At 38.6% G+C, this 27,512-nt stretch overlaps 1 protein-coding gene across 2 annotated transcripts in view; it reads left to right on the top strand.

Moving 5' to 3' along the window:
• LOC145980541 (uncharacterized) overlaps positions 1-27,512 on the top strand; it is a 134,473-nt gene that overhangs the window by 7,471 nt on the left and 99,490 nt on the right. For both annotated transcript variants that reach the window (XM_083113570.1, XM_083113562.1), the window contains exon 2: positions 11,104-11,203. In XM_083113570.1, the coding sequence (XP_082969696.1) occupies positions 11,168-11,203 (36 nt within the window). In that variant the 5' untranslated portion in view covers positions 11,104-11,167. The remainder of the gene's footprint in view (positions 1-11,103; positions 11,204-27,512) is intronic.

Below are 27,512 nucleotides of genomic sequence, written 5' to 3'. Positions count from 1 at the left end.
GCACTCCCCCACGGAGGTCGGCCGACAACAAAGATGAGTGGAAAGCTCCAACTGTTCGGATACTTGGGTATCGGTAAAGCAAACTGCGTATTTACTCAGTGCTACATAAATTTCAATTGGATTTTTGAAACATCATATTTGTATATGATTAATGTTTTTCCAAAAAATTTGCATTGCTTGATTTCCCTAATTTCTTCATCTCACGATCTCATTATTGAAGGATCCGGGTTCGAGCCCTGGTGTGTGCATGAGTCTTCCTTTGTAACCACTCTTCATCCATTTTATTTAATCAACGTTCATCGTCATGTGGCAGAATTTAGGTAAAGTGATGGAAAAGCAACACTAAAGAAAGGAAAAATAAAATACAAATAATTTCTTCCCAGTGCATCTGCAGGACACTGTGAAATCAGTAGTCCAGAGTTCTCTGTTTATGATATTCCCTCATGACTTCCATAAGCTCATTAGCTAGTTATCGCGTTTAAATCTATACAGCTAGAAAAAGTGGTGGAAGGTGGCAAAAATTAAATATATTAGAGGGGATGAACAGGTAACAAAACACACTTTTTTGTAGTTTCTTCAACAATATTCATTTGGCTTTTTTAGTTCTGGGATACATTTTACATTCCAAATTATTTCATTATTCACTGCAGAGTACAACACATAGGTACAAGAATGTGCACTCGTCACGGGTTTGAATCATGACCTGAATTGTTCTTTGTGAGGTCCCTTCATCAATTCATTATATCTTCCTCATCCTCGCTATAACCAAATGTGGCAGATAGGTGAAGTAAAATAAACCAAACCAAAAACAACAATTAGAACGTGCGTTTTCTTGCCCAAAATAATACATTCATATTTATGACTGTTTAGCTTACCATTTTTTTATTGGAGGCCAAATTATTAGTATATTTAAATAAAACACTACTAAAACAAGAGCCTCAACTTTAGGCCCCTTTTATGCACAACACAACCATGGTGCCAGAAACCAGTGATGGCAGGAGGAGAGAGAGAAAATTTCTGGAGCAGCAAAATGTGTTAAGCCTCTAAATATTACGTGGAAAATGCATTGAATTATCATTTTTTCTTGTCCGTATGGGAGTAGTAAGGGGACAGAACAGTCAACAGAATGGGGGGATGGGAGCAGTAGGCTTCATTGATACATACGATTTTTGTCGACTACCCGAAAAAGTATCTCACTACAACATGCGACAGAAATTGCATGCATGGCACTCTTATGGAATTGATTTTCGTTGGATGTCTTCAGACTGCAACATCCAACAAAAATCGCATGCATAAGCAACCCAGTCAACACACTAACGTTGCCACAATGTTGTATGTAGGGGAACAACGTTGTGATAACGTTGCCACAACGTTACAAAAAAAAACATTCCACTGAATACATTTTAGTTTGGATGGTCACCACCATTAGCGCCACAAGCATCAGATCGGAGTGTTTTGTTTAATCTGAATTTGTATGTGTATCCTACAGCATACACTAGATGGCAGTGCGACTCAAATGCAAAACAAACATAACTTTTAGTAACACAAATAAGGATAACTTCAATTGTAATTAGTGAAAAAATGTGTTTTATTATCCTTCGAAAGATGTGTGAATATTGAAGTTATAAGGAAGATCAGAAAATGAAATATGTTTAATACAAGTGAAACTCCCATGATAAATATTTTTATTCCAGACTATATAATCAGGAGCTAAGTGCTGCAAAGAGGAACTCATTACCAGGTGCAGTTAGAGATTTGTTAATTCATGTAAATCTCCAGACTAACAATTGTCTATTCTGGTGTAGCAGGAAAAGTTTCTATAATATGTAAAGAGACTGACGTTGTAAGCATGAGTTTTTCCTGTTACACATATGTAGTATATACAAAAATATCTTGGCATGATTGCTAATAGCTTACCATGTGAAATAACCATATTTTAAATGTGCATTGTTATATTTGTAAATTACACAGGCAGCAAGCTAATGTCGCAAAAAAGTTGTGGCAACATTAACCCCTTACATACAGTATGTAACATTCTTATTCGTACACACGGATTTTCAAAGAAAATGCTTTAATATCTGAAAGGAAATACACTCTTTTGAAATTGTTTCTTTACAATTCAATAACTAATATCATTAGGAACATAAAATCTTACCCAAATTCTGTATAACCAATGAAAATTATAAATGAAAGAAACTGAAAGAGAAACATGCCATTTTGTGTACAACTTTTCTATTCGTACACTTAATAATATAAAAGAAAAAAGTATATTCAGAGCAAATTGACTGACAGTTCTAATACTTTGATGCGTATCCCTTGGCTTTAATTACTGCTTGACACCTGTTCTTCATAGAATTAACCAGTTTCCGACATGTTTCAGAGCTTATTTTATTCCACTCGGCTTGCACAACAGTTTTCAACTTTTGTTTGGACTTGATGCATGCTTTATGGACTCGCCTCTTCAAAATTGCCCATAAATGCTCAATGGGATTTAAGTCTGGACTTTGATCTGGTGTTTGTAGTAGTTTGGGCACATTCCATATTAGCCAATTCATGTTAATTCGCGCCTTATGCTTACTGTCATTCTCTTGTTGGAATCTGTAGATAGGCGGCATGTCCATTTTTTGGACACTCTGCTTTACATTGTTCTTCAATATGTCCAAAAAGCCATACGCATCCATGATACCATCAATAAACTGGATGGTACCAACACCTTTGGACGACATACAGCCCCAAATCATTAATGACCCACCACCGTGTTTAACTTTTGGAACTGTGTTGCTGTGATAATTGTCTTTATTTGATTTTCTGCAGACCCTATTTATCCCATGTGACCCGTATATATTAATCTTGGACTCGTCTGACCATATGACACTATCCCAAAATTCCTGGTTCTTGTGGATGTGCTCTTTCGCGAATGAAAGTCTATTCCTGCGATTCACCTTATTTACATACGGCCTCTTTCGTGGTATTCTGCCATGATATCCATGCTTCCACAAGGCACGTCAGACATTTTGATTGGACATCATCTTATCAGCAACATTTTCTACTAACGGTCGTAACTGAGGATCACTTAGTGGGGGGTTTTATCGCACTCTTTTTAAAATAAAGTGTTCATCATGTTTATTCAACCGTCTCTCTTTTGATTTTCTCGGCACATTCTGTGTTGAACCTTCCTCTCTAAATTTGTTTACTATGTATTGAACTGTGGAGTGTGATTCGTCGTTTGTCCAATTTTTCTTAACGAATAACCTCTAAGGGTTATGGGTAAGCAACCCATTATGTTCAATCAATGCACTGAACTGGAGGGATAGAGGGGTCATTGTCTCAGTGGAAGGCATTGGAAAGATAACAGAATATTTGCACACATACTAAATTTTGAGAAATGAAATGAATCATTTGAAAAGTGTTTGATTTAATTATACCACAATTAACTTTATTCTACATTCACGACATTTCAATAACATTTACTCAATTCTTCTTTGTAATGTTTTATTCATGGAAAAAAATTATTGTAAATGTTGATCGTCACAGGTGAAACTATGTGGCCTGTGCACATACGGAAGTGACTGATATCTAAAGTGCTACTACATTTCAAAATTATAATCTTTGTTCGTTCAATGTTTTATCTAAATATTTCAGACTTTTTGATTTTTTTGTTTCTTGGATGTAAGTTCATATTATTTCTGTTAAAAGTCCATTTCTAGCATGATTTGAGAAAAATACCCTGAAAAAACCCACTGTGACTTGTTCCACATTAATTATTTTGAGTATTATAAGCTTTTATTTTACAAGCTTATTCAAAATGTTGACAAGTCTAGAACCTTACAATTATTTAAAGTAGAGATGTCCTGAAGCCGATTACAGATGTATCAAAATCGGCAGAAATTGACATATCGGAATCGGCAAAAATCTGATATTTAAACCGGTACAGATTATACTAGAGTTTTACCTTCTAACAAGTTTTATATTCTAATTTTGTAAGATTTATTGAAAATTAGGTTATCATTCATCATTATTGTAGAGTTTTTGTAATAGAATTATTGCAAACTCTCATTCAGAGGATCAACCTAACTATAAATTGGAAATAAAACAGTACATTCCTGAACCAGGATCGACTGTTGTATTGGAAATTCAAAAATGAGTATTCAAACCTGAAGCAAGTGCTGAGAAAATACTTGAGCATACCTGCTGCATCAGTATTCAGTGATTGAGTCTTCAGTGTTGATGAACAGATATTCAATAAGAAGTAGGTTGCTTCCCGAAGTGCTTCCAAATCTCATATTTCTGAAGTTGAATCTGGCAGAACAGGAATCCATTTTGCATTTCAAAGAACTGCTTGTGTACTAATGTTAAATCTCTAGGTTCACATAACCTTTTGTAGATGCAAATGTACATTTGCATCTCTTGAGAATATACTGTGTGAGGCACCAAAAAGTACCACCTGAAATAGCGAAGAAACCAGAAACAGTAGCGATGTGAGGTTTGCGGGAAACAATAATATCAAATGGGGCATCTGGAGCAAAGTCATATTTTTTTAAATGGAACGATATACAATAACATGCATAATATAAAAGAGCACATGCAGAGAAACACAACGCCTTTGGTCTCATGTATCTACGGGCACATAGGAACGAAGATATGGCCATGTGAAAATATGTAAACAAACTAACAAGTGGCCCACTTGACCGCCAGTACCACGGCATGTAAGACTTCTCAGGTGCCTGACAGAACTGCCTTTACGCAGAGCAAGTTTTGATAGCAGGTCCACGAGATCGTGTTAGTTCATAGCAAGCAGTCGTAGTGGTAAGAGCGAAGATTATGGTGTTCACAAACATAGAAAAAGCAGACATGATCCTGATTTATGGGGAATGCCGAAAGAATGCCTCAGAAGCCTACCGTGTGTAATCAGAGAGATATCCGGACAGACGACAGCCATCTCGACGTCTGTTTGGTAAGTTATTTATTAAATTAAGAGACACCGGAAGTGTAACACCACGAGCATTTGTGCGGAACAAGCCAACTACAGGTGAGGCAGGTGCAACAAATGTTCTCGCCGCTGTTGCTGTGAATCCGCACCTTAGCTCCCGTAAAATTGCCAGGGATGCTGGGATGAGTCAGCAAAGTGTATTGTGCATTCTGCACACACACAAGTTCCACCCATATCATATCTCCCTCCATCAGGAACTTCACGGGAATGATTTTGTGGACCGTGTTCGGTTTTGCACATGGATGTTATGACACGACACACCCGATTTGTCACGTATCCTCTTCACTGACGAGGCAACTTTTACCAATCATGGTAATGTCAAACTAAGGAACATGCACTATTGGTCGGTGACAAATCCACATTGACTTCGCCAAGTGGAACGCCAGCGCCCATGGAGTGTGAACTGTGGTGTGGTATAGTGGGTGAACATCTCATTGGTCCTTTTTTTATACAAGGGACACTGAATGCTGACCGATACATACAGTTTTTACAACATGAACTGCCTGTACTATTGGAGGACATATCACTTCAGACAAGGAGGGAAATGTGGTACCAACATGATGGGTGCCCAGCTCACAGTGCAAGACTCGCTACAGCATGTGTGGATAAAATACATTTCCAAATCGTTGGATTGGACGTGGAGGGCCTGTCAAATGGCCGGCTCGTTCCCCAGATTTGACACCGTTAGACTTTTTCCTGTGGGGAAAGCTGAAGGATATTGCTACCGGGATGTGCCAACAACTCCACAGGATATGCAACACCACATTACTGCAGCCTGTAGGGACATTCCCTACGAGATGCTACATTCTGTGCAACGATCTTTGTGTGGGCGCCTCGTTGCCTGTATCGCAGCTGACGGCCACCACTTTGAACACACACTTTGACAGGTTCTTACGCAGTGTTTCTTCGACATACTGTCATGTTCATTTTCATTATGCTGTAACACTGTCAAATACATGGTGCTGATGATGTCTACTGTATTTTTTCTTCCTCTAACACGTTCTGTCTTCATCTTGTCCAATGGCTTCCGACATCTCATACTTGTACATGCCGTGGTACTGACGGTCAAGTGGGCCACTTGTTAGTTTGTTTACATATTTTCACATGGCCATATCTTCGTTCCTATGTGTAGTAGATTCATGAGACGAACGGCGTTGTGTTTCTCTGCGTGTGCTCTTTTATATTATGCATGTTATTGTATATCGTTCCATTAAAAAAAATATGACTTTGCTCCAGATGCCCCATTTGTGGATATTTTTCGACCCACCCCATACCTCCGATTTACGAGCCCCATTTGATATTATTGTTTCCCGCAAACCTCACATCGCTACTGTTTCTGGTTTCTTCTCTATTTCAGGTGGTACTTTTAGGTGCCTCACGTGGTATATGTATATACATATGATATGCAATAGAAATGTACATACCAAATTTATTTTTGTCATGCAGAAAATAATATCCCATTTCTGTTTAATAATCTTATGTATCGGAATCGGTTAAATATCGGCATCGGTTCCAAAAATTATCGGTGAGTACATCGGCATCGGTAAATTTTCAGCTTCGTCACATCCCTAATTTAAAGCAATAATTTACAATATTTTCTAAAAAAACACTTTTTGAGTGGGTTTTTTGTTGGGTTTTTTCAAGGTGTGTTTTTCTGAAAAAACCTGCTTGGAGAAAACTGGGCTGGACCCACCCGGGCCACCCTGCGCCAGTGCCACTTGAACAGGTTGAAGAAGTGCTGGTTCTCCCCCGCTGGGGATCAAACCCAGGTCTATCACATGGTAGTCAGATGTCCTAATGACTGAGCTACCATGGCTACTCTTACCAAGTTGAATCATGTAGAAATTGTATATGTACCATGATTAATTTGGGATTATGAAATCAGAACTTTGGCCTGAAATTTCGCTTTTAAAGTGATAGACTGGGACAATTTTCGAAAATTCTGACTGTAGGAAGCATTTTTGAGGAAAAGCCGGCAAACAACATTTTCTGAATGTATTTGATGTGCTGATTACGAATATTTTGTTTGCCACTCTCGATTTTGGTGTTATATGCTTCAAATCGCTAAAAAACAAAATGGCGGCCATACGAGATGAGCTTTAAATAACTTTTGAAGAAACAGAAAGAAAATAGTAATCTTGGTGTCAAACATTATGTTTTTGGGTATGCTGAATCCAAATATTATGTTTTGTAATCTGAAATTTGAAGCTATTTGCTCCAAATCGTTAAAAAACAAAATGCCGGCAATACGAAATGAGGTCCTAATAACTTTTGAAGGAGCAGAAAGAAAATAGTGATCTTGGTGTCAAACATTATGTTTTTGGGTACTATGCTGAATCCAAATATTATGTTTTCTAATCTGAAATTTTAAGCTATGTGCTCCAAATCGCTAAAAAGACAAAATGGCGGCAATACGAAATGAGGTCCTAATAACTTTTGAGGGAGCAGAAAGAAAATAGTGATCTTGTTGTCAAACATTATGTATTTTGGTATGCTGAATCCAAATATTATGTTTTCTAATCTGAATTTTTAAGCTATGTGCTCCAAATCTCTAAAAAACAAAATGGCGGCCATACGAAATGAGTTCCTATTAACTTTTGAAGGAGCAGAAACAAAATAGTGATCTTGGTGTCAAACATTATGCTTTTGGGTACTATGCTGAATCCAAATATTATGTTTTCTAATCTGAAATTTTAAGCTGCTTGTTCCAAATCGCTAAAAAACAAAATGGCGGCTACGTGCATCCATGCAATGTTTTGTATCCATACTTTTGAACTAGGAATAAAACAGTGTAACAGTAGGTTTTTAATACAGAAAAAAGTATAGAACATTTCTGAAGTAAAGATGCAAAATTATAATATTATTCAAAGCATAAGACCATATTGAAATATTAACAGTACCAATGTATGATAAATCTGCACGTTATCCTTATTCAACCTTATTTTGCCTACAAAAATAGTAAAACATTTATCTAGTCACGGATATTCATGCACTCCTTAGTGCCAGTATCTGCACATTTGCAAGCTGCAGTACATACAAGCTGGCCTTTCCTGCAGGAACATGTAGTGGATATACAACCACCCAAACATCCACAGGTGACAATGTCGTAGCAGGATTGTGGAATTGGTGTCAGTGATTGAAGTTTTGGAACGAGCTGTCCATCAACCATTTTTCATCCCAAGATAGTAGGTGGTGGTAACACAGGTTTTGTTATGACCGACTACCTCCACTCCATGGCTAGATAGTGGACCCGTTGTACATGTAACCGTAGAGTATCGGTAGTGTGTGTGGGGGGGGGGGGGGCAGTGCTTGTGGTGTTTTTCCTTTGCTGAATATCTTTACTCTGGCTTCATCACAGCTGCTTGCATCCGGTACACCATACAACTTGCATGAACTTCTCTGCCTTGTGTGCTGTTTCTTGTTTCAATTTGTCAACACCAAGATTTAGTAGTGTTAAATATTTACCATACTGTCTTCTTACTGATCCCAGCAATGTAGGATGCTGTGTCGCATCCTGTTATGGCATGGAATGGGATGAGAGTTTCGAAGACAGGATCCGTAAATGAAAGCTTCTGCCTGACTTCATCTACTGGAATGTATGTTCCTGCTCGCAACCACAATTTCGTACATCTAATCTACCTATTGCACTAATACATCTGCATCACGTGCTGAGACAACAATGTTATCAGCACCAGAATTAAGACAGTGAACTACAATGCGCGTGTCCGCCTCTTCGTGGTTTGTCTGCAATCCTTCAGACAAATCACGATTGTTTGTTCGTACGTCATCCTCCTTGTGAAATCCACCGGAAACCACAAATATTTTGTCTTCAGGAGCATTGTTGATGAAATGATTAGAGAGAAAACAGGCCAAATCTTTTTTATTCTCTGAGTTAGTAAGAAAGTCACCGAATTTGTTGGGGATTGGCACGGATCCATTTTCTATTACTTTTCTTTCTAAATGAGCATGTTTCAAGCGCCTATCCCTTGTTCAGCCTTGATTGAAGTTGCGTTATACCGATCAAAGGTGGCATCAATCCTCTTAAAGCTTCTTTCCATAGAAACAACAAGGTTAAGAAATGCATCTGCCAGTTGACCAAAGTTTAAAAACTCCTGATGGCTTTCCAAGTGCAACAACTAATGCTTGACCATCTATTATAAGGCATGACGCAGACGGAATTGATATATCAGGTGGACAAATTACATCCTTGGTCATCACATCAGCTAGAATGGCTTTGTTTCCTGTTCTCAGACTTCCGTTTGTGTTGGCACGGGAGATTGGAATTGGCATTAGTTCATGACACAAAATGCGATTTAGATCCACATTACGACCTGCCTCATAGGCAGTTACGAGGCGCTGGAGAATATTCCTGTCAGTTTTCAAAATGGTTTCCTTGCCACTTACTACCAATTTAACTTAATAGAGGGACTTGAAGGTCTTTGCATTTGACTTATGTAGAGGATCACTTAACTTGACTTGTGTGTGAGTTTTACCAGGGGCCATCATCCTTTCCTTCACGAAGGTGTCTAGCTTTTCCTGGTCCTGTGTTTCAGCTTCGAGGAGAGTATCTTGAATATCTGAAGTAGCTAAATCCTTTGTTTGTGGCAATGTTCTGGAGGAACTGATAAGAAACATCGTAAGATGATGGCTCATAGGTGCAGGTCTTTTCAAATTTATAAGTGGATCCATGGTTCTATGTTTCTATCATTCTGAGATAAAGTAAAAAAATATATTATAGGTTTAGTCATTTTTGTGGTTCTTTAGTTTAAAAAATAGGAAAAAAACAACAACAATTTTCCAAAATGTCAGATTAGAAAACATAATATTCGGATTCAGCGTACCCAAAAACATAATGTTTGACACCAAGATCACTATTTTCTTTCTGCTCCTTCAAAAGTTATTTGGAGCTCATTTCGTATGGCCACCATTTTGTTTTTTAGCGATTTGGATCACATAGCTTAAAATTTCAGATTACAAAACATAATATTTGGATTCAGTATACCCAAGAACATAATGTTTGACACCAAGATCACTATTTTCTTTCTGCTCCTTCAAAAGTTATTTGGAGCTCTTTCGTATTGCCGCCATTTTGTTTTTTAGCGATTTGGAGCACATAGCTTAAAATTTGAGATTAGAAAACATAATGTTTGGATTCAGCATACCAAAAAACATAATGTTTGACACCAAGATTACTATTTTCTTTCTGCTCCTTCAAAATTTATTTGGAGTTCATTTCGTATTGCCGCCATTTTGTTTTTTTAGCGATTTGGAGCACATAGCTTAAAATTTCAGATTGGAAAACATAATATTTGGATTCAGTATGCCCAAAAACATAATGTTTGACACCAAGATTACTATTTTGTTTCTGTTCCTTCAAAAGTTATTAGGACCTCATTTCATATTGCCACCATTTTGTTTTTAGCGATTTGGAGTAAATAGCTTCAAATTTCAGATTACAAAACATAATATTTGAAGTCAGTATACCCAAACACATAATGTTTGACACCAAGATTACTATTTTCTTTCTGTTCCTTCAAAAGTTATTTGGAGCTCATTTCGTATTGCCGCCATTTTGTTTTTTACCGATTTGAAGCACATAACATCAAAATCGAGAGTGGCAAACAAAATATTCGTAATCAGCACATCAAATACATTCAGAAAATGTTGTTTGCCGGCTTTTCCTCAAAAATGCTTCCTACACTTTTTACAGCCACATTTCTGAGAATTTGCACCAGGCTATGATGCAGGATACCAGGAATTGGGCATGTTCTGGTCACACTTCGGTTCTAAATATTTCTCGTATTTGAGGTTTCCGCATCTTGATATTTCAGGCTTTATAAAGTATGTGCCACTTTGCACATTTTGCCTCTTCAACCACATAGTTGGATGGGACTTTCAATTTCTAACAACATTAAACCTAACTCTTCTACCCTAACAAAAATGTAAGATTACTAAAAGCAACAATGCAGTGACTTATGTTCCTGTATGAATAATTAAATGTGTTATATTTCTGGCAATAGGTGAAGGAAAAGTTAAGAAACTATTGTGTCAGTAGATTGTCTTTGTCTTGAACAGTAACTCTCTTTACTAAACTCTCTTTTCTTTCATAACAGGTGTTTACAGGATAGTTGACATAATAGTACAGTAACAGGTGTAAGTGGAAAAGAAATCCAAAAGATGAAGAAACGTCGCAGGCGAGCTGCTAGCAGCAAGGTATGTTTCATGCTTATTTAATCCATTATATTGCAGCTGAAATAGAGATGTATATTCTTAAAGTATCTCATGACAATGATTTTCTTGCATTTGTAATTGATTTATTTGGCAAGAATTGTAGTGTTATTTGAAGATAATTGTAATTTATCATTTTTAAGTTTGTTATCTATAGCAATTTTTCATTATTCTTAATTTTTTAAATACTTTTTTTTTATTTTTTTTTATTTTTGCATGTAGAACTTTTTTTTTAAGTGGTGAAAATGGTCTGGGATGCAAAAAATTGGATGTACGGTGGCCACAGTTCATGGCTAAAAAGAAGTAAAAATGTAAAGTGCTCCCTTCACCACAGCACCTTGAATAGGTAGTGTGGAAAACAACCCAAAAAACTGGTTTCTGAGGTGGATGACATCATAGATGGCAGTGTGATGAGTACAGCAAATAATTTTCTTGTGGAAGTAATGTAGCTTAGTTCATTTTTAGAATACATTGTGTAGATTTGTTTGTCTTCAAAGGCGGTAAGTGAATTGATAGAAATACTTATATTAGTGGAATAATGTGCTGTCACGAAATAGCATTAATTTGGAAAAACAAGTAAAAATAAATAACATGCGTAACACAAGAAGAAACATCACAATGTGATTCTGGATGTCAAGTGCCAGATTGTGTACTAGAGTTTTTTCTTGTATGTTATTAGAATATAAATAGTATCCTGAGAGATATTTCATTCAAAGGTGACAAACGACACGTGTCGCTTAGGAGCGAGCAGTTGGTAATCAATGCAGACTTTCGAATAGTAGGGACACAAGCTTGGACTGGACCTTTTTCTTGGAGATTTTAGACACACAACTAACAGCACTGGGATTTCACACTAAAGCAAAACGGGTCCTTCAGGAACAATGCAGCTTTCAGATTGAAAGAACACGTGACACATGCCACTTGGGAATGAGCTAATCAAGAGCAACCTTTCACACTGTAGAGGCATGATGGGCTGCACATGCCAGCGTTCAATTGGTGCAATCCTCAAGCAACAAGTGTCATGTGCCACTTGTCGTTTCAGTGCGAAATCTCCCTAAAGCAAGACACTCATTGTGCATGCGTGAACAACAATCTGCAGCAACATATTGTAAGCTATTGAGGAAATGGCCCAGTTTGAGCAACAAAGCAACATGTGCAAATTATCGTGTTGCCTAGATCTGTTGTTCACACAATTAGCAGCAAACGCTTGCCAATAGACTGAAGACACCATGTCGCTTGTCACTTTGTTGTGAACTCCTCCTGTAGCATGTTGCTTCTGAGTACCCTTCCTTTAAGGAGTTTCTGACCAGAGAAGCAGCATGCAAATACGACACATGAACGTGTGGCTTGCTGAATGGTTTGCAGGACCCTCATGCACAATGAATGATATTTTACAGTCTGGAAGTGTCTGTGTCACTAGTCACGTCATTGTGAACATCCTGTGTCAGTTGTCCCATTGGCCTGAAAGTTTCCTTGCACTCTTGTCGATGGCCGTAAGGGAGTCTTGTGGGTTTTCCTTTGTTGTTTCATACAATCATCAGTTATCAACATTGTCGGGATTAGTTTCTAGAAGAAAAGCGACAGTAAATATATAAAAAAAACAAATGCTTCAGTGTGTGTTTTCTTAAAAAATGTTTATAATAATTATGATAATGAACCTTTTTGTGTAATTCATACACAAAAATTCAGAGCATTCCACTTGTATATTATCCCTGGTATTATTAATGAAAGTCACGATAACAGGACATGGTTCAATGTCTAGAATGTTCGTTAATATCTTCAATATCAACGTATCAAATAACATAGCAATTATCACATTCATAGAAATGCTTCATGTAAAAGAATCAGCCGTTGGAACGAAAACTCCATTTACTTCCATTATAAGCGGACAAATTCTTCACTGACGTGCCGACATCATCACATATAGCGGATATCATAATGCAGAGGAACCACCAGATAGTGCAGATCCATGCAATTTTCCACACTACCTATTCAAGGTGCTGTACCTGCACTTTGCACCAATCCATGAAGGCATATAGGGGGTGTGGAGCCTGCCTTTACCCCCTCCTCCAGAGTTTCCTCCAGGTACCCACTTTATACGATGCTGGGTGGGCACCGCAGCCACTTGAACAGGTGGAAAAAGTCCCGATTCTACCCCGTCAGAGATCCCATGGTAATCAGACGCAGCTCAGTTCGTGGCTAAATGTCTCTTATTTCTCAATGGTCAAAATTTTTCGGCTGTATGGTCCCCACTCTGCAACAGGAAAAGACAAAATCAGGTATTTTATGTGCTTTTGAATAACTCAAACTGCATAGATTTCACTCAAAGGCCATTCCAAGTGAAGTCAACAGGATCTTCAGCCTTTTTTGTTAATTAGATCTTTATATACCATATTGGCCCGAATATAAGCTGCATCCTAAAATTTGAAGGAGAGAAAAGAAAATATATACCCGAATATAAGCCGAGGGAAGAAAATAACCGTAACCATTTACCGGCAGATCCAGGGAAATATAATTATGTAGATACATATTTTATTTTATAAATACAATACATACAAAATGCAGTATCATTATTGAAAAATTAAAGTTAGAATTGTGTGCCATACCTGCTTGAAAGATAGCTTTCTGTTAACTACCGACACAGTACTTATTAGTACGCCTTATTCCCAGGCTTGATGATGCTTTCTTCTCCACACAATCGTTCATATTGGCGACAAACCTGTAGATCTACTTCAGTAGAAATGAATACCTGTATAAGCTTAGAGAAGAACGAACACAATCTTAATAAAGTCAAAGAGTAGGTTTTCAAGAATGCCGACAGTTTTTACAAGGCCCAGTTAGAAACAACAATGCTATTGTTGGATAACATTATGATATCTACAATGCGGTCAGTTTCTACAATCCTATTGTTGCATTATCGTTATTTCATATGAGAAATCAGCACATATTTATCAGCATATGATTTAACGAAATGTCAATCTTTTTAAGGTCGCGAATATAAGACTCATCCTAATTTTTGACAATTGAAATTTTTATAAAATGTGCGGCTTGTATTCAGGCCAATATGGTATATTTTTTTTAAAGAAAAAGTACAAACCATGCATACTCTTTTACTAGGTCCTCCAGTTTTCAGTGTTCTTTTTTTCAAAAAGTGGTGTTATTTTTTCTACTTTTTGATGTTTTTTCCCCTCAAATTTGTATTTTTGTTCTAGCACAACTTTCTTACAGATGTACCTAAAATCAAACCTTCATTGAGATTTTAATCCAGTATCTTAATTTGTAGATCATGTGCCTATGCCTGCATGTGATGGAAATGGCTTTTCATTATTTCTTACATGCAAATAATGTACCATTGTTATAGTTCCGTGTTACTGTAGTTGTTAAGCCATGCCACTTAGCTTGTTAATGAAAAGAAAAGAATGAGCTTGTAGCCTAACAAATACCGATGACATGGCTCCTGCTTGGCAGTAGGTGCAAAGTTGATATCTTTCAAAACCTTGTCACTTCGCTCAACAATGCAAAATGTTTCATGCTAAATACCGATGATACAGCTCCCATCTGACACTTATCTTTTCCAAAACTGCATCACTTTGCTCTGTGATTCAAGATATTATAGTAGGTGAAAGGTTTTTGGTAAACATCCATTTAGACTTGGTTTCATGTAGGTGTTAGAATTATTCTATGTATAACACACAGCAAAGTTCTTTTGGATGTAAAGTTTGGGAAAATGTGCACGTTACCCATGTTGAATCTGTTGAAATTCATGAAAAAGGTCACAACTCGCACTATTTCACACTTTTGAATACAAGAAAAATGTGTTTAGAACATGCCACTGTGCATATACAGGGGGCTCTTTTTAATTCGAACTCCAAGGTCTACGAAAAAATTCGAATTAACCAGAATACATTGTGGCTCAAAAAGTCACTTAACACCCCCGGTACAAGGCCTCTGTAGTGCCCAACATGGAAATGGTGATGACTAATCGTTATCAGGCCAAGGGGGGACCACATTGGCGAAACCCACATGGTCGGCGGCCATCTTGAATTCAACTTCAGAATTTTAAATGGGAAGGGTTGATATGATATATCAAATCAGGCTAGAATTTCACAAGAAATGCAATGGTGAAGGTTTTTTCGACGTATCTTTAACCAGTAAAAAGTTATGACTGAATTCTTGTACCAATTTGCTCCTTTTCCAGGTGTTAGAAAAATGCCTTAAAATTTGTTTAGCGCATCGGTAATGCATCGAGATCAAAGTGACGTCTAGGGAGAGAAGTTCGCATGCCATTGCACACGATTTTAATCGGACACATCCACGAAGAGCTGCGCATTATGAATGGTTGTTGCAAACAATATACAGTGTGACGCTTCCATTGAATTAAAAGTCCTTCACAGTGACAAGGCTAATGTTTATGTTCGTATGGAAGTTCATAAACAGAATATGTGACCCTTGTCATCTGATAACTAACTTTGGACAGAAACGTTCCCTTAGTGTCCTGGTGTTCCTCCCTATTGAAAAAAAAAACTCTGTAAAAAGTACCTTCTTCCATAAGCAAGGATGAAAAAAACTGTTTATTTAACAAATCCAAGTAGCCCTAAGCATTTAAGGTTCCATTGATGGAAAATTGACTAACCAATTGTGTTCCACACAGCACGCCACACCATTAACTTACCAGCACTAACCATTCAGCTTTGATCTGTCGAAAATGGGTTATCAGATGAAAAGCATTGAATATTCTGTTTATGAACTTCCTTATGAACATAAACATTAGCCTTGTCACTGCGAAGGACTCTTCATTTAATGGAAGCATCACACTGTAATTGTTTGCAACAACCATTCATAATGCACAGCTCTTCATGGATGTATCCGATTAAAATCGTGTGCAATGGCATGTGAACTTCTCTCCCTAGACATCACTTTGATCTCGATGCATTACTGATGCGCTAAACAAATTTTAAGTCTTTTTTCTAACACCTCGAAAAGGAGCAAATTGGTACAAGAATTCAGTCTTAACTTTTTACTGGTTGAATATATGCCGAAAAAAGTTTCACCATTGCATTTCTCGTGAAACTGTAGCCTGATTTGATATTTCATATGACCCCCTTCCCATTTAAAATTCTGAAGTTGAATTCAAGATGGCGGACATCAAGATGGCTGCCCACCATGCGGGTGATGCCAATGTGGTTACCCCTTGGCCAGGCAACGATTGGTCATCGCCATTTTCACGTTCCATGCCGCAGTGGCCTTGTACTGGGGGTGTTAAATGACTTATTGAGCCATAACTTTGTGGTACTGTTAACTGCAACAATTAAAGTTAGGTGAAAACAAATGTCACAGTTGTTTTTCTGGTGAAATTCTAGCCCATTTTGATATGTCTCATGACCCCCTTCCCATTTAAATTTCTGAAGTTGATTTCAAGATGGCGGACATTAAGATGGCTGCCGACGTGCGGGTGATGTTAATGTGGTTCCCCCTTGGTCAGGCAACGATTGGTCATCGCCATTTTCATGTTCCATGCCGAAGTGGCCTTGTACTGGGGGTGTTAAGTGACTTATTGAGCCATAACTTTGTGGTATTGTTAACTCTGCAACAATTAAAGTTAGGTGAAAACAAATGTCACAGTTGTTTTCCCGGTGAAATTCTAGCCCATTTTGGCCTTGTACTGGGTGTTAAGTGACTTATTGAGCCATAACTTTGTGGTATTGTTAACTCTGCAACAATTAAAGTTAGGTGAAAACAAATGTCACAGTTGTTTTCCTGGTGAAATTCTAGCCCAGTTTGATATTTTGCACGACCCCATTCCCATTTAAATTTCTGAAGTTGATTTCAAGATGGCAGACATCAAGATGGCTGCCGACGTGCGGGTGACGTTAATGTGGTTCCCCCTTGGCCAGGCAAGGATTGGTCATCGCCTTTTTCATGTTCCGTGCCGCAGTGGCCTGGAATAAGTCACTTGTTAAGTGACTTATTGAGCCACCCTGTATAATAAAAAAACAAAACAATGAAATAACACAATGTATTAAACATAAAATGGCATTAATACACAACCAGTACACCTTACCTTACCTTACAACTGCTATGTTTTATCCATATTTCCATCCAGGAACAGTACACTTATTGGAATATTCGCATCATGTGATTGTTTGAACCATTTTAAAACACTCGTGTCAATATCTAACATGCTTTCTCTTTTGCACGCACTTCAACTTTCTTATCTAATGTTAAGCTACTGTACACACCATGTTTCGATATTGTGACTCCACTAAAATGCAGACAAATGACCCCTTCTGTCCAGCTATCTGCTCCCCTCTCAACTTCCGCTCCCCTCTCAACTTGTTTCTGAGAGGGTGAAGGTCACATTCCTACAAAAAAAAAGCGCTGAGGATTCCCGCTGCCCTCTCTTATCTGCCATTGATACATTTGTTAACCATAAAAACAACCTTTTCTAGAAGAAAAGGGGGACAGTCATATTTGGAATTTCTTATGTAGCAACCACTTTGGTCTTTCTTGTAAAGATTTATATGAAATTATTGGAAACCTGACTTCGAATTATCCAAATTTAACCTTCAAAATTCGAATGAAGTAGTAATTTTTAACATTGTTTAAGTTAGGGGTTTCATGGGGAATATTGTTTTAGATAGGGGTTTCATGGGGAATGTGCTTTTGTTCGAATTATCCAAGTTCGGATTAAAGAGATCACACTGTATAAACATTTATTTTGCAACAAATCACATTTTTGTTTGCTGCTATCTCATTTGCGAATAACTGAGGTCCTTAATTATGACTGGGTCCTTAGGTATGTTGGATTTATATTTGGTTAGTGTAGGTTACTTAATGCATGATAACCTCTTTTGATAGATAAGTTCCTATTATTACTTAAGTGTCCCTGTGTGTAATACATATTTATTGTTTCTCCTATCAATAAACTTTAATGTTTATGACATTTGGCTAAGAGCACCTAATCTACATGGAGGTTGTAACTAGAACACATGTAAACATAGTGCTCACATGGCCATAATATTGTAGATGGCTAGGGATGCGGGTGCAGAACGTTTGCTTCCTAGTGTACTTCTCGTCTGGTTTCCTCTGTCTCCTGGAATGCTCCGACTTGCAGAGGAGAATTCCACAGGAAACGGAGGTTGCAAAGTACAGTGGAACTGGCTACTATTTAAGCGAAGGGTGGCCTGTCACCAGGCCTTATTTCAGTTGTAATCAGTTGGTGGATCATTGATAGTAGCAGCCAGTGCCGCAGCCAGGAAGCAGAGGTAAGTGCTGGCGCATTGCTCAGCCACCTACCCTTCTCGTCCTACTCTCATTTGGTTAGCTCAGTAAACGGTAAAACATCATCTGACCTTATCTCATTTCTCCCGAAATAAGTGCTCTATCAATATGGTAAAGTAGACGATTTAAGTGGTGGAGGCCTGACTTCCTGGTTTTGAAACCTTTCTTTTTCTCTCCTTTGGCATCAACCCCCCCCCCCCCTCCAATTGGCATGTCTATTTCCATTTGCCAAGCAATGAGTGTTCAATGGATAGGCTCAATGAACTCGAAGATGAACTTGATCGCACCATCGATGAACTTCATTCATTACCTGTTTCGTCTACCCCAATCCCCCACACCAATCAGCGAGTCATTACCAGATATTTAAGTAGGCAAATACAGGCCACTCGAATCGATGCATTAGCTGATCCGCACTGTCCAAACTGCCCCGAAGAGTCCTTAGGGCATCAAGTAAATTCGTGCAACCTTGAGGTAAACATGTCGAATACCGCATCCTTTAAAACGCCTGCATTTTTGGGAGGAAAACGAGACAGTGTCCATCAGTTCTTGTTGAAGTTCGACAGCCTGGCGGAATTTCACGGGTGGAACGAAGAGCGAAAGAAATCGGCTCTGGCGTTAGCGTTGAAGGGAATCGCCCTGGAATGGTTTTCTGGCATAAAGCTTTCCCCGAACTTTGCTACGTTGTCCTACAACGATCTCAAGGACAAATTAAAATACACATTCCCGAAGAAAGGTGACCTCAGGTTAGCCGAGGACAGGATCCATGCTAGGATCCAAAGGAAGGATGAAACGGTGATGAATTACGTAACGAGCAAATCCGCTCTGGTCAGGAAACTTCATGTATTCCATCATAAGTGGCCTCCAGGATAAATACCTGGAAGCCACCGAAAAGGAATTCGCAAATTTGGAAGACCTTATTAGCTGGCTCAGACGCATGGAGAAGCGTCGAGTCATTGCTAAAGAACGCAATCGGCAAGAAAAATTTAATACAATCTTTGGTTGTGATTCCAACACGTCGTCTTCCGATTCATTCTCGTCTGACGAGGAGAAAATCCTTGCGAAGCCGACACGAAGGAAACATGTTCACAAGTACGAACATGCGAGGGCAGCAGCTCCCACGGTGGAAACAGCTGCCCATCCAGTCGAGTCAGCCAGAGCAACGACCGTTAAGGGCGCCTCTTTTCCACGCTTGGCCGTTCCAAATAGCACCGTTCAGGATAACCAAGATGTTAGCCTTCTTGCAAACAAACTTCACGATATTCAAATTTCACACCAAGAATTGATCAATTGTGTGACAAATAGCAACAAGCTCATAAAACAAATGCAAAATCAACCCCCCAGAAACAACTATTGGCCATCTAGAGGTGGCAAGAATAGAACGTACGTGTCTAGTAATAATGGTAACTTCTCTAACCAAGTTCCACGCCAGAACTTTTACAGGCAAAATCAATATTTCACTAGAGGTAACAGGGGTGTAGGTAGAGGCTTTAGAGGCAGGGGAGGACGTAACTTTCAAGGGCCTAATTACCAGCGATGGGATAGAAACACGCAGACGTCCCAAACACACCAGTCCATAATAAATGCACTAGCTGTGGTCACGTCAATCAACTTTCTGAACAAGCTGTCCAAAGTGATTCTTTAAACGGTTAACTTCCGTACGTAGAGGGACACCATGTATGGAAAGAGGGGTATGAATTAATGTCCCACTAATTAACCAAAATAATTTATACCTGGTCCACGCTACACTTGGTAACTGTAAGGGGAAAACTACCAACTGTTGCATCGACCTAGGTGCCATGACATCAATTTTCCCAGATCACCTAGTACCTGAAAAAACTAAAAAATTGCAAATAAATTGTGTTACCCGGGGTGTCACGGGAAATCAAATAGCGATAAGGGAAATCGCAATTATTAGATTTCGTCTAGGAAATAAATGGTTTCTTCATCCATTTAGAGTCATCCACATGCCATCCATGCTGCCATTGTTAGGCAACGATTTCTGGATGACACATGACGTAAGCATAAATTCCTGTAACAACACCATGCAACTCACTCGATTTGGGAAACCACCTAGGTTCCAAATTCCCAAAGACAAAATTGAGGTGAATACGCTACCCGAACACGTTATTCAGAAAATTGCTGCTGATAATATCCCCCAAGTTTTATTAGTAAAGAAAGTTCAAATCCCACCCCATACTAAAATGTTTGTTCCTGTAAACATTATTAACACTTCAGACAAAGACTGTAACATTTTGGAGCCAGAACCCTCTCTCTTGAAAAAGAGCCTGCTGGTTCCTAGAGCTTTATTATATACAGAAAATCCTGTAATTCACATAATTAACCCTACAACTCATAAGATAAAAATCACAAATAACACAGTGTTAGGTAACCTATCTACAGGGAAAATTATAATGCCCTTTCCCCAACAAGGAACGATATACAGAATGAGCAGATATCAAGTGACAATATTTCAAATCCCCCCACTGACACCTGTCTAAAAATGACAGAAGAGCAGTTAACAGAGAAAATAAAAATTGCACAACAAAAATTCGATCCTTCTCGTCTTAACATAAACAAAGATTTGACAGTTGAGGAAAAAGAAAAAAATCTTGAGTTTAATACAGGAATACAGCGATACATTTGCTTGGGATTCCAAAGATAGAGGAGATTTTGAAGATTACGAGCATGAAATTGACACGGGGACAAATCCAGCCTTTCACCGACCCCAGTTTAATATTCCAATACACTTACGTGAGCAAATTAAAAATCAGTTGTTAGAAATGGAAAGTCAGGGAATCATTCGTCAGTCACAGGGGTCTCCCTACAACTCTCCTAGATTTTTAATCAAGAAACCCAATAACGAGTATAGAATTCTAACAGATCTTCGTTATTTGAACTCACAAATGCCCTACCTTAGTTTTTCACTTCCTTCCGTAGAATCTGTTCTAAACAACCTGGCTGGAAAGAAATATTTCACCCAACTAGACATGAAAAATGCATTCTATCAGGTCAGACTTTCAGAGGAAAGTAAACAGAATACAGCATTCTCCATTCCAAATTTTCAATTATTTCAATATTGCCATTTGCCAATGGGATACAAAAACTCACCATATGCCTTAAATAAAGTGATTTCATTAGTGTTCAATTGGGTAAGCGAGGATGAAGTGTCCATCTATGTGGATGATATTATTTTGAGTGCCGATTCCTTGGACTCGTTACTTCGAGTAATGAGTAATGCATTCAATAGACTATGGCACGCGAACCTACGGCTGTCCGTAGAAAAATCACGCTTTGCTTACACAAAAATCACCTGTTTAGGCCACCAAGTAAGTGAAACTGGATTTGAAATCTCTCCCAAAAGCCTAGATTCTATAACGAAATTTCCACCACCAAAGAACATTAAACAATTGCGAAGGTTCATCGTTATGTTCTCGTTTGTGCGTGCCTATATTTTCGGATTTAGTAATTTAATCCACCCCTTCTACAGCTTTTGAAAAAAGACACTCCGTTCATTTTGTCCGACGAGTGCCAAAAAGCGTTCGAAATGCTGAAGAACAAGATTGTTTCTGCTCCTGTTCTTGCCCCTTACAATCCACAAAAACCAAATTACGTGTTTGTGGATGCATCAAAAAAGGGTATAAGTGGCATTTTGTGTCAACCGGCAACCAATGAAAACTGTGAAATAAATTTTCATCCCATTTGTTTTGCTAGTAGAACATTAAAAGACACAGAAACCAGATATGATACCTTTTCACTAGAAATTCTTGTATGCATCTACGCCTTACGTAGCTTCCGCTACTATGTGTTAGGTAAAACAGTGCATTTAGTAACCGACAATAAAGCAGTCACGTTTTTGAATAACAAAACCAGCCTAAATTCTCGCATGACGAAATGGAGTCAGTATCTGCAGGAATACGAGATCGTACCTATCCACTTAAAAGGCACACTCAACAAAATGGCGGATGCAATTTCAAGAGAACTGCAAGAAAGGAACAGGGATGACGAGGATGTCACTGAAGACACACTTGTCTATTTTCTTGCCGACCCGAATTTCAACATTAGAGACTTGAAAAATTCGGACCCATATTTTTCCAAAATTTTACCTTATCTTACTGAAAGTGAAGATCTGGACCCAAAATACGAAAGAGCATCGTATCAATATGACATTATAGACAATTACTTGTACCAAGTGCACAGATATGCTAACACCAAACAGCACCTCCTTTGCATTCCATCCAAATTGAGACACGAATTGGTCACCAAAATACATGAATCCAAAAGTATGGGAGCACACCTTGGAGCGGATAAAACTTACAAATTATATTTGTAAAGATACTACTTTCAGGAAATGAAAACATTCATTTATAACTAGTACGCACTTGTACCCAATGCCAGATATCCAAACAAGCAAAAGGTCCCACCCCGTATGAAGTCACACAAGTAGACACGCCTCTGACCCCCTTTGAGGCAGTTTCAGTCGATGCATTCGGCCCCCTTAAAATAAGCGCCCATGTCGAACAATATGTTCTCTCTGCCATAGACCACTGTACAAAGTACCTTGTAAGTAAAGCGGTTCCGGATGTACAAACCGAAACTATAGCTCAGTTTCTAATAGACCATATTTTCCTTGTGTTTGGTATTCCAAAATATCTTTATCTGGATAGAGCGAGTGCACATACATCTCACATTTTTCAGGAATTGTCCAACATCTTAGGTGTTAATCTGAAATTTGCTGCTACTCACCTCCACAACAGAATAGCAAATGTTGAATGTATCCATCAGTACGTTCAACATGTAATGAAAAGCTACATCAAGGAAAAACATGCCTTGTGGAGCGAGTACCTTCCAAGTGTCGTCTTTGCTCATAATATAAATGAGTCAAGTTCTACCCAAATGTCACCCTTTGAGGCATTGTTCGGCTATGTTCCCCTCATCGCCACAGACGCAGCGCTTGATACGGAAAACCTTCAAAGAATCGAAAAACTCAAAGTTTCGAGAGAAACCGCCGTTAAAAATTCAAAACGGCATTTTCAAACCAACAAACTATACGTAGACAAAAAACACAAAAAGGAAGATTTTCCTATTGGTTCTGAAGTTCTCATTTTTGACCCTGTCGTCCGTAAAGGAAAATCCAAGACATTTTCCAGGACTTATTTTGGGCCTGGAACAATAATAGGTAAACCACATTGCAATATTTGTTCTATTCAGTGGAAAGATGAGAAAGGTAAATTACATACAGACGACATCAGTATTACTCGCCTGAAAAAGTATTACCCCCCTAGGAACACAACAAACGTTTCCATGGTCATGGATTCGAGTCCCGTTGGTAGCAAAGTTCACGTAGTTGAAGGTTCCATCGCCTCACAGGAAGCTGACGTCTTAGTCAGTGCAAGCGAGGGATCTTTCCTTCCATCCGGAAAAGAATCGTTGCATTTCCACGATCGTGACAATCAACAGTCCCACGTGGAACGTGCCACAGATGTGCAAGTTACATCCGCTCCTACCGCAAACGCTAACTACACATTTCACATTGTTTCTCCCAATCAGCAATACTCGGAGATTCTCAAGAAATCCTTCACAAACTGCTTAGAACTGCTAGTTGCGCTGAAACAAAGAAGTATCGCATTTCCCCTCCTAACCACTACGCCACACAACTTTGACGTGACAGCGTCAGCTGTTATTGCGATTGCTTCAGTTCGAGAATTCCTTGCAAAATACAATGACCAAGTAGATGCCATAACATTCTGCATTGACACTCAAGAAGACTGGGAGATATTTGCGAAAGAAATCGAAAGCCTTTCTGAGTAATATAACGAAGCTTAAAACCAAATTTTCCATCCCAAATCATATACAGGGTGTACACCAAATGTCATTCTGATGTTGATATAGTTAGCATACTCTTGTAACATCTCATCACATTCATGATGCAGGCTTGACCCTTGTTTATGACCAAGAATGTACAGTTTCACTACTATACCTTGGACACATATCAAAATTAAGCAAGCTAAGCATCTAATAATAATCCCTTTACGCGTTAAAAGTAATGCTTGAGATTTAATGTCGATCAAGTAAGGTAGCTTATTCAATTAAGCAGTTACACGCGTTTCATTGCCTTCAGTAAAGATTCTATAGTTCGTACGAACAAACAATGTACATTATTTATAGACGATCGTCCTTGTACACACAATGTACTTGTTTATTATCCCCCCCCCCCCGAACATACGAAAGAAATGTTCAAGAAAGGAAATAAAAGGAATAAAATAATACTGTAAGAAATTACTAGTAGAGGAGACATTGCATATATGTCAGATTTAAAAAGGGATTAGTTGCAATTATTATAATTGCTCATGTTATTTATACCTTTGTTATTACCATATGCAAGATTTAAACTCCAGTTGTAATTTTAATGTGATAAGGATAATTATGTGCACATAAAACAATTACATACCATAGCTACACACGTAGGACAGTCCCGAAATTCACGAATTGCCAATCATTTGTCAAGCTGCTCCAATGGGTGCGGGGCAGTTCAAAGCTACAGCAGCATCCGTAAAATATTCCCAGGCATTGGGGAACTACCGGCCCATTGGCAAATGGTTTTGCAATTTGGCAATAATTCAACCCCCCCCCCCTTGCTACAAATTCCAGTCCCTTTTTTTCGTAGTTTTATGACACACACCCACACTGGTAACACTTAGCTATACAGAAAAAACAATTTGTGTGTACATAATTGCCTTTTATGAATAGCTATGCATATTACTATATAGACTACTCAGTGGCATTTTCAATTAAATACTCATAATTATTATTTTCTCTTCGTAGATTCAAGGGGCTTATGACTGTAAACATGGTATTTACACCGCATCAACCTTTTCTCTTATTAACAATAGCGTCGATATTTCAAATAACATGGTGCACTGAGGACTTCCAAATTGTCTCAGGCCTTTACCTAAAACCGCTGCCTGAAGCTCTGATGTATGATTACGTCATTCCACTCACTTATAAGGTGACACTGCAACTCCCCCCTCTTCAGAAGTTTGACACTAACCTTCGCAACGTCATGTGCAACGCTACATACAGAACTCACCTTCACTGTGTATGGGCTCACCACCTGCACGAAGTGCAAACTCCTTTATTTAATCAGACAGACTTAATGCTCACGTACTATAAAGATACGGAAAACTTAACAACCAACTCTTCTACTTCACACGTACGTACTAGACGTACCATTTTTAGTTTTGTTTCCTCCTTCGCAAGCTTCTGTTGCGATTTCGCCACAAAATCTCAGTTAGATAATATTCGCACCTCCCAACAAAATGTAGAGCAAAACATTTTGGCAGTAAGACAACAACTTACGAATAATCACATTTTTATCCAGACGGTCTCCAATGAAATAAAGGAATATGACACAAATGTCAGCAAAATTGTAACTCGCTTTAACGAGTTTGTTTCGGCTTTGGATGAACAACAATCAAAGTTCATGGCAAATTTTAAACTACTTGAAGAACAGGATAACCTACAATTTCAGGGTTTACTTTTAGAGGAAACCACAACTTTAATGCAAATTTCTCAAATCCTTCAAATCCAACGTTTTCAAAGTACTTCGAAATCATGCCGCATGGGATATTTGGATAGCGAAAGCATTCCTCTGAAGATGTTCCTCCATGATCTTCGTAACGTCGAAGCAAATATTCTTCACGATGGATACGAAGTAGCCATCCCATTAGAACTGATTGGAATTTATTATGGCACGCCCTTGGCAACATGTCCAATAACGAATGACCACATATTTGTAACAGTGAACGTTCCAATCAAAAGAAAAGGATCCACTTACAAACTATATGAAGTGGTTCCAGTACCATTCAAAAATTAAAATCAAACCTGTATTATAAATTATGTTCCTTCATTCGTGGCTATAAATGATAAACATTCGATAATTGTCATTCAAGGCACTCAATTGGATAAGTGCCAAATTCATCGGGAGAGACTCTGCAAATTGCCTACCTTTGTTTCATCGCATTAAAGTTTTGCTGCTTGCGTCCGGCAAGTGATTAACGCAACTACCGTTCGAGACTCTTTACATGAGTGCGCCTACACTTGCAAAAATTCCACCCTTACGGAAATTCTGCAAGTGGACAGAACAGAATTTATAATAACATTCCCCCCTCCGGTAGTGACCGCCTACCTTCCAAACGATTCAGCTCTAGAATACTCCATGGCCACTCACGAACAGGACGGAGCGGTCAAAATGTCACTCCCATGCAATTCTAAAGTAAGCGTCACCGAATTCATTTCCATTCACCCAGTATATCCCAGCGTTGCACGGCAACACCCTAAATTTAAAACCGTCCATCTCGTTTCTTCGGCTTGGACAAAGATTCACGAAATGCCATTAGGCACCTTGTATAAACTTAACGACGACTTCAACATTTCACACATCCTGAAACAAGATTGGCAAATGGAAATTCCCTCATTGGATATCCCGACCTTTCAGGTCACTCCCATCCCCGAGTATAAGCCATTTTATAAACACAGTGACGTACCTATTTACATGCTCTATATTTGGAACCTGGCCCTCACATTTGCATTATTATTTATAAGAGGTTTGCACAAGAAACTAGTCGCTTTATGCTTCATACAGCGAGCTCAAGCCTTTGATTTGGAATCTCCAACACATCTTGTTTCTGCTTCCGCATTGGTCCTTCTTATTCGTATCTTATGTGTCATTTTTCTATTGTACACTGTCCTGAGATGCCCATGTACTTTACTTTGGTGTCATTGCTCTTAAAACAGGCCACCCACTAAGCGACGTACCCACCGCACTCATATTCCTAGACCTAGAGTCACGCATCCATGTCTGGACTATCTACCCACGCTCCAGTGCAGTTTTCTGGAGACCCAGTGGCCAATTATCCTCCAGGATCAGACCTTGAAAGTGTATTCCAAATTATGGTGCTATGTATCCCCACCAAGAACCGAAACCTGTACCCTCTGATTACCAGTCAGACCTGAA

The sequence above is a fragment of the Lepisma saccharinum genome, chromosome 2 (genome assembly GCF_977018435.1).
Source record: "Lepisma saccharinum chromosome 2, izLepSacc3.1, whole genome shotgun sequence".
NCBI lineage: Eukaryota > Metazoa > Arthropoda > Insecta > Zygentoma > Lepismatidae > Lepisma > Lepisma saccharinum.
Note: the sequence above shows the minus strand (reverse complement) of the source record. Positions and strands in the feature narration are given on the sequence as shown.